Source organism: Phascolarctos cinereus, unplaced genomic scaffold, assembly GCF_003287225.1.
Source record: "Phascolarctos cinereus isolate Bilbo 61053 unplaced genomic scaffold, phaCin_HiC Scaffold_4;HRSCAF=312, whole genome shotgun sequence".
Taxonomy (NCBI): Eukaryota; Metazoa; Chordata; class Mammalia; order Diprotodontia; family Phascolarctidae; genus Phascolarctos; species Phascolarctos cinereus.
This window is the reverse complement of record NW_027555847.1, coordinates 700159002-700168102: the sequence shown is the minus strand read 5'-3', so window position 1 is coordinate 700168102 and position 9101 is coordinate 700159002. Positions and strand designations below refer to the sequence as shown.

Below are 9101 nucleotides of genomic sequence, written 5' to 3'. Positions count from 1 at the left end.
CCAGGGTCACAACATTAGGGCTGGCAATTGAACCCAGGTCCTCTGACTCCACCCTTTTTTTTCCATTTGCTTCCCCATTCCCTAATGGGCTATCAATCACGAAGCAGGTATCTTGTTGAATGAATGGGTCAAGCTCCAAATTCAGAATTGTCTGCCTTTGGAAGTAGTGACCTCCCTGCACACTGGAGGTATCCCAGCAAAGTTTGGAGGAGCATTTCCTAGGTGAGTTGCACTGAGGATTCCTGTCAGGACTGCAGCTGGGCTGGATGGCCAGTGGGTCTATTTATGGGACTCTGTGATTGTGTCATGTGGGAAAGCATCAACCTCGAAGTAAGTGCTTTATAATTCTTTCACATTGTGAGGGAGTTCATGCAATCCCTTTTTCATCTCCAACAGGAGACTGATGGCTTGGCAAGCTCTCTTCACAGGTGGGACTGCTCAGTCTTAATGTAAGCAGACTGCTGGATTATTTAACCTCATAAGCCATAAATCAGCATTTTCCTGAACAAAAAAGCTCCACACAATCACGACAAAATGCTCACCCAGCCTTTGAGTGAAGACCCTCAGTGAGGGGAGCCCACTGCTTCCTGAGGTAGCCTGCCCCTGTGTGGATTCTTGGGACATTTGTCCTTCCATTAAGCCTCTCTATAATGCAGTCTGCCTTTAGCCTACCATTCATTCCAGGCTTGTTATATATTTAATATACTGGCTCCAACTCCCATCTCCACACCTTTGTCCAGGATGTGCCCCTAAGCCCATGCCTGGTATACATCTCATCAGAGAGTCCCTAGCTTCCCTTGAGGTTCAGGTCAAAGACCACCTCCAATAGCAAGTGCTTCTCACAATGCCTGGCACATAGTAGGTGCTCAATGATTGTTTCCTTCCTTCCTCTCCTGATCCCCACAGTTGCTAGTGCCCTTTCTCCACCAAATTGCTTCACATTTATATTGTGTTCACTTTCCAAACTTGGAAAAATATCTTTTATTTAATTTTTGTGTCAGTTTGCTTTTCCTTAGTAATTCAATCCATTTATTAAACTCATACAGTGGGTCAAGCAGCACTGGGGATGAAAACAAGAAAAAAGAAAGACAATCCCTGCCCTCAAGGAGTTTACACTCTAATGGGGGAAGACAGCACACAGAAGGAAGATGACAAGGGGATGTACCAAGGGGCACCCAGCACAGGGCTGGGGGGACTGAGCCATGATATTCCATGGAGTCAAAACCAGGCAGACCAGCTGAGACTTACCTGGGAAGTTCACATCTGAGCCTTCTAGGCGGGAAGGATTTGGGAAGAGCTTATTGCTCCACCTTCCAGGCCTCCAATCAGAGAGGACAGGCAACTGAGGTGGCTGAGAGGGTATCAAAAACTGAATCAGTTTCCTGGCTCAAGAGAACCAGGGACAGCTTTGTGCTTGTCTTTGTATCACCAGCTCTTGGCATGGTGGATGGAACACAGTAGCATTTATAGAGCACAAGAAAGTTTGCAAACTGCTTTGGGAATGTTATCTCATTTGAACCTCACAACTAGCCTGGAAGGTAGGTGCCATTATCAGCCAAAACTATCATGCCCAGCACTGAGCTGAGCACAGAACTCTAGATGTTGTCTGGCTGGGGCAGAGCATGGTGTGACTCTCACCTCCAAGGACCTGGAAGCTTAAGACAACATTAGCTATCTGGACCTCAGATCTCCAGCTATTTTGGGAGAAAGTAAGTGGAGGAAAGCAACCTGCAAGGGGATACTTCTGGAAGATGTGTCGCCCAGACACACAAATTGAGTTCTCTCTCACTGAAGACTGCAGTGTTAAAACTTGACACTCCAAAAATAATCCTCATGCAACTCCTACCCAGTATTAACCAAGATGCTGCAGACATTCAGGGGGCAGGTCCTCATTTTGTTCCTGTTTTCTCAGCTAAGGAGGATGTCCTCTGGACTGGAAAGGACAGAATGAAACGGCTAACAGGAACTTGGTAGCCAAGACGATTAGGGAGATGGTAAGAGAGTCCCTACCTGTCCTTCCTGAGTTTGACACCTTGCCCCGATGAAGACCAAAGAACTGATAGATGCCACGGGGTTGCTCAGCTATGGTTATGAGTCAGTCTTTGAGAGATCATGGGAAGTGGGAAAGCACCACAGGATTGGAGAAGGGGAAATATTGTCCCAATGTTGAAAAAAAGGCAAAGAATGGAGACTAGAGGCCAGACAATTTGCCTTTGATTCTTGGCCAAATTCTAGGGTAGATTAGGAAAAGGACAGTTACTGAACATGTAGAAAAGGAAGCAACAATCACAGAATGATGAGCACCTGGCTACATCAATTACAGATGGTGGCAGCCTCATTTCACTTCCTGCCTTGACAGGGTTGCTAAACTGGGAAAGGCTGTGGATGCAGATGATAGCAAAACATGTGAAAAAAAAAGTTCTGATGAAATTCTTGTTGGGGAGAAGGCAGGAAAGGAAAATATGCATGTATTAAGCTCCAAATACGTGCCAAGAACTGAGATTAGTGCTTTACAAACATGAACTCATTTCAGCTTTACAACAACCCTGGGAGGTAGGTGCTATTATTATTCCCATTTTATAATAGAGGAAACTCTGGCAAAGAGAGGGTAAGTGATGTGTCTGAGGTCACACAGCTAAGAAGCGTCTGAGACCAGACTGGAACTTAGATTTCTACAGAAGAGTAGATTGAGGCCCAGAGACATTAAGTGATTTGCCCAAGGTTGTACAGTAAACATCAGAGCCAAGACTTTGATCCAGCTCCTATGATTTCAAGTCCAGTCCCCTTTTCCCACATAACACATTTCCCTCCTAGGGCAGAGCAAAGTTGCAAAAAAAAGTTTGCCAAGCAAAAACACTGGGCTTAATCAAGTAAAAAGAAAATTAATTAGGATAACATCAAATCTTACACTTGGTTTCAGAAAGTCTATTTCATGAGTCCAAAATGGAGTAGCACAATGATGCATGTGAGAAGAGGATGTCAAACTCATCCGTACCACTGTGTTGCCAACAACAGTTAATCCCATCTTAGGCTACCTTAAGAAAATCGGGTTTAAGGGTACAGAGGCAATGGGCCCTCTGCACTCTGCCCTGGTCAGAATCCATCTGGAGAACTACGTTTGGTCACGGCTGCCCAATTTCAAGAAGAGTATTGATAAATCAGAGTGCATCCTCAGGAAGGTGGCCAGGTTGGTGAAAGGCCTTGAGTCCATGTCATGTGAAGACAGTAGGGATGCTGAAAGGCCTGGAGAAGGCCCATGTGAGACATGAGAGGTATCTTCAGTATTCATAGGGATTGTCACATGGGATTATTCTCTTCCTTGACTTTTGCTCTAAATCAAAGGTCTTATCCCTGCTCCTTCCTTCCATCACTCAAAACAAATGGCCTCAGCTCCTATTTGACTGAAAACATATCTGAGGGCCTTCCCATGCTGAGAGGGAATGCCATCAATTTTCTCCCTACTCACATCTGTTGCCCTGAAGTCCACTTCACCTGTCTTCTTGAGTTGTCGTCGTCTCCTGTTCCTCTTCTGTCCCTGGGTTCTTTTCCTCTATGTCCTTAATTTCGACATTGCCCAAGGCTCTTATCTCAGGCCTCTTCTCTTTCTACAGTTTCCCTCGGGGATATTTTCCCCCCAGTCCCATCATTTCATTGTCGATCTTGGAGGACTTCTATATCGATCTAGTTTTCATGACACTGCTCTCTCCTGGATTTCCTCTTACTTGTTGGACCACTTCTTCTCATTTGCCTTTGCTGGATGTTTGTCCAGGTCATGTCCACTCAATGTGAGTGTCTGCTGAGGAAGTCTCTGCCTGGATTCCACTTCTCTGTCTACAGGTGATCTTGTCAGCCTCAATAGTCATCTCGATGCTGATGATTCTGGCATCTATTTTCCAGCCCTAAACTCTCTCTTAACCTCCAGTGTCACATCGACAACTAACCACCTGTTCAACATCTCAAACTGGATGTCTCCTAGACATCTTAAACTCAACATCTCCAAAACCAGGCCCATCAGCATCCCCCCAACCCTCCCCTCTTCCTCATGTCCTATCACTGTTGAGGGCATCATCATGATCCCAGTCACCCACACCACCAAACCAAGTGTCATCCTGGACTCCTCATTCTCTTTCATTCCCTGTACCTAATCTGTTGCCAAATGTTGAGCATTCTGCCTCTTGGCACCTTTTCTATACATACACTTCTCTCCTCTGTCACTGCCACCAAGCTCTCTCCACTCTAATCAATCCTTCACTCAACTGTCAAGCTCATCTTCCTAAAGCACTACTCTGATCCTATCATCTCTCTATTCAGTAAACTCCAGGGCTCCTCGGGCCCTCCATGATCGAATGTAAAACCTTGTGTTTGCTGTTAAAACCCCCTTGTAACCTGCCTCCTCCTTCCAATCTTCTCACGCCTTCCTCTTTCTTCCCTACTCTGTGATTCCATGACAATGGCCTCCTTTGGTCAAGACACTCCACCTCCTGACACTAGGCATTTACACTGGCCAGCCCTCATGCCTGGAATGCCCTCCCTCCTCACCTCTGCCTCCTGGTCTCCCTGGCTTCCTTCAGGTTTCAGCTAAAATCCTACCTTCTACAGGAAGCCTTTCTCAACCCTTTGTAATTCTAACTAATTCTTAATACATAAATTCTCTCTCTTCATTCTTCCTAATTTCCCTCTAGTGACGATTTCAAATTTATCTCTATGTATCTTGTTTGTACACAGTTGTCATTAGCCTGGGAGCACCTTCAGCGATGGGACCACCTTTGCCCATCTTTGGGTCCTAAGTGCTTACCAAAGTGCCTGGTACTTAGCTGGTGCTTAATAAATGCCCACTGACTTGCTCTCTGCCCCCTGGGAAAGTCACTTAACATACCTGACTGTGCCTCAGTTTACTCACCCCCTGTCTATTCTATTTCAACAGCTGCTTAATTGGTGTCCCTGCCTCCAATCTCTCAGACTTCAGTCTATGCTACTCTCTGCTGCCAAAGGAAGCTTCCTCAAGCGTACAGCTGATCACTTCATGTTCAGTGTCGATGCTCTCCTATAGTCCGTAGGATCAAGTAGAACCTTCTCTGTTTAGCTTTTAAGGTTCTGACTAATATGGCCCCAACCTATCTCTCCAGCCTCATTATACATTATTCTGCTTCTCCCACTCCATGATCCAGCCATAGTAGCCGTCATTGTCTTCCCTGCATAGAGCACTGAGTCTCCTTCCTCCACACCTTTGCACTGGCTCTGCCCCGTGCCTAAAATGCCCTCCCTCCTCAACTCTGACTCATGGAGCTTCTCTCCTTCTTTAACTCAAGCACCATCTTCCCCATTCAACTTTTCCTGATCCCACCAGGTACTAGTCTTCTCCCTCCCTAACCACCTTGCATTTAACTGCTTTGAGTATATTTGTATTGATTCACAATTTATTTATACTATTTATTTTTACATATAAAGGTATATATGTCTTTATATTTTTGTTGTTGTCTCACTAGTATAAGGTCCTAACAGTTCCATTCTTCTGTTCTTTGCACTTCTATTTCCAGGGCCTAGAACATAGCAGCTGCTGAACACTTTTGGGATAATGGATTGGTCAATTATAATGGATGATTGAAGGGGCCATAGGTGTCAAAATGGATAGAGCACCAGTAGCAGAGTCAGGAAGACCCGACTTCAAATCTGGCCACAGAAGCTCGATACTTAATAGCTGTGTGACCCTGGGCAAATCACTTAACTCCAACTGCCTCCCTGATAATAATAATGATGATGAGGAATAACTGAATAATGGATGGGGGTCCACTATCACAGACTGTCAGAGTTGGATGGCACTTCGAAGGTCACCTAATGCAACCCATTCTTTCCTGCAAACTCTTTTCAGTAGTTTTGGAAGTTCTCTTCACTTCCTGCAGAAAGACGCCTCCCCTTTCTTTCACAAGTAACACCACTTCTATGCTTGAGTTTACAAATTGTCCTGAAGGGCCTATCGAAGGAGAATCATTTCATTTTTTTTTTCATGTTTTACTGATGCTTTTTGTTTTTATACCACAGGCATCTCCTGATATATTCCTTCCCTCTGCCCATCAACAACACTCTCCATTTCTCAGCTCTGGGCATTTTCACTGACTGTCCTTCAAGCCTGGAACACTCTCCCTCTTCACCTCCTCCTCCTGGCTTCTCTGGCTTCCTTGCAGTCCCAGCTAAAATCTCCCCTTCTACAGGAAGCTCTTTCTGATCCCTCTCAATTCCTGCCTAGTTTATGTTAATTATTTCCTATTTATCCTGTATATGACTTCTTGCTTGTTTTCTCCCCCATTACATTGTGAGCTGCTCATGGGGAGGAACTCTCTTTTTGCCTCTGTTTGTATGTGAGCACTCAGCACAGTGTCTGGCACACAGCAGGCACTTAATAAATGCTTATTGGCTGGCACATACTAGGTGCTTAATAAGTGCTTACTGACGACCTAATGGAGCACTGACCAATAAGAGGCCAGGCCTTCAAAGCATGCAAAGCATGCTCTGCCTGATGCAGTTCCTAGCATGGATGTTTGCTGGGTCTGCTTCCATGCATGTACCATGGTGAAGGCCCTGCTCAATACTTCAGAGCAGGTGCAGGTCATCTGACTGTTTCCTGTCCCCTAACTGTGTGGTGATGAGACTTTTTGATTGGCCATCAAAATGAAAACAGTGTATGCATACAGAAGCCCCTGTGACTCAGTCTCTCATTCTTTCCTCCCTGGCAGAAAGAATTCTTTCCTACCTCTGTCCCTAGACAGGGGGCACTGCCTGCTGTCCACCTGCAGTGTTCATTCTAAGAGAGGCAAACAGAGCTAGGCTGTATGAGCATGTTTATTTCTCACACAGAGGCAGACATTCATGCACAACATCCAGGGAGTTCATTGGGAAACGAGCTCAAAGAAAGGCCATTTGAAGGACACCATATACCCATACAGCAAGGAACTGTTCCCTCCTCCCTTTCCCCTGTGTCCTTTGTCAGTAAAATTATACTTTCCATAGAACAAGACAGTGCCCCTAGGGTGCCTGGTTTCTGTCAGCCATAAACAAGAGAACGTCATAAAATAAGAGAGCGTCACGGTAGGATAGGGTCCCTAAAACAATGAGATGAGAGAAATACCATTCATCAAGATAGTGTCAGGTTCACAGTGACTGGCCCTCATCAGTCATAAACAGGAGAATGCTCTGGTCAGCTTCATCTAGCAGGAAAACTCTGGATTCACTCAGAGAGCATCCCAAAGGATTATGGCATGTTAACTCAGACTGGGACAAAATGTCCCCTTGTGATTGACCAGTCCGGGTTTTCAACCTCCTTGGGGCGAGGAAGGGCTCAAACAGGTCTCATGCTACCTATCAAGGGTCAGGCCAAAACCTTTTGGCATGGAGGGAGCTCTGAATCAGAGACAGAGATAGTATTGGCAGTGTGAAACAAAAGTAATAATACTGGCTTTGGCCAAAGGAGAAAGCCAGCCAACTGAGAGCCATCCCCAGGGACCTTTGCCCCACCCCACCCCAGCTCTGTAACTCTGGGATACAAAGGGTGGGGGAGGGGTTGCCATTGTGATGGAGGATAAAAGGGAGGGGAGGCATTTTTTTTTCCCTTCTCTCCAGGGACAAGATACTAGGAGGCCATCTGCAGTCAATGCATCCAGTGTGGGGGCTGAAGAAACTTATCTAGAAACCAGAGGGATTTATAGAGGGCCCAGGCTGCTGCTGCTGCCATAGGAAGACACAGACTGGAACCCTAAGGGCCCAAGATGGGAGGGAGTCAGAGGGCCACTTGACATCCTAGGACTTCTCTGGGAGGGCAATGAACAGCCTACACAGCTTTCAAGATCATGTCACTCAGAGGACCAGGGTCCAGGTGAGGAGTTAAGGGCAGAGGCCCAGCAGCATCAGTTGCTTCTCTGGGGTCAGGGCTGGGGACATAGCCCGAGCTGTGTCCCCTGACTCCCCTCCTGTGCAGCCAAGTGGCCATGGATGAAGAAGAAAGAGAGTTGTCTTTCAGAGCGCCCCCATGTGGGAGTGGGGTCTTGGGCTGGGGTCCTCCCATGCCAGCTGGGGGTTCTTCCTTCTGTTGATAGCGGTACTCCTTCCAGGCACTCATTGTGCCTTGGGATCAGTATATTACACTTCCTATGAAGTAGTCATCCCCAAGAGATTAATAACCAGGGAAGGAGAAGAAGGAGCAAGAAAAATCTCCTATTCAATATTTATGAGAGGCAAGAGGCAGGTGATTCATCTGAAACAAAAGAGAGGGCTATTTGCTAAGAACTTCCCTGTCTACACTTACTACAAAGGGAAGCTAGTTTTGGACATGCCTTTTCTCCCAGATGACTGCTACTATGATGGATATGTGGAAAGTGATCTGGGCTCCCTAGTGTCTCTCAGTACCTGCTCTGGCCTCAAGGGCATAATAACCATAGAGAAAACAGTCTACAACATTGAGCCCATTGATGCCTCAAGTAAGTTTGAACACGTCCTGTACAAAATGAAAAAGGACACATTCGATCCCTGCAAGGGACCTAAGAGGGAACCTCTTCAATTCAGGAGCCATTTAAAAGGGAAAGAAGATGTAGGTGATATGGATGAGAGAGAGAGTGAAATTGAGAAACCCCTATGTATTATATTGGTCACACACCAAGTATGTGGAGACGTACATTGTGGTTGACAAGAAAAGGTTGGAAAGTGGGCGGAAATGTGACAAGACAACCAGAAGGTGATGGACGTCGTCTCACAGCTAGACAGCTTGACCTATGAGTTCAACACCAGAGTCGTCCTGATTGGTTTGGAGATCTGGACAGAGAAAAATGCCTATATTTCAGAAACAGATATAAGGTTCGCCCTTATAACTTTCAACATATGGATGGCCAACAACGTCTTCAATAGGGCTGATTCATGATAGTGCCCATCTGATCGTCGGGCATCATCCTAAAAGTGCAATGGGTGATGCCTATTTCCAAAGGTGTTTGTACACATTACAGAGCTGCAACGATTAACTCCTTCTATCATGAAGACATAACCCGCTTCACTAACCTCCTGGCCCATGAGCTAGGTCACACCCTAGGCATGATGCATGACCATTCAGGCTGCAGATG

General features: G+C 46.0%; 1 protein-coding gene across 1 annotated transcript in view; it reads left to right on the top strand.

Moving 5' to 3' along the window:
• The first annotated feature begins 8020 nt into the window (after window positions 1-8020).
• LOC110203880 (disintegrin and metalloproteinase domain-containing protein 1a-like) overlaps window positions 8021-9101 on the top strand; it is a 6492-nt gene continuing 5411 nt past the window's right edge. Inside the window, exon 1 of the mRNA XM_078151837.1 lies at window positions 8021-8624. Coding sequence (XP_078007963.1) covers window positions 8021-8624 — 604 coding nt within the window. The remainder of the gene's footprint in view (window positions 8625-9101) is intronic.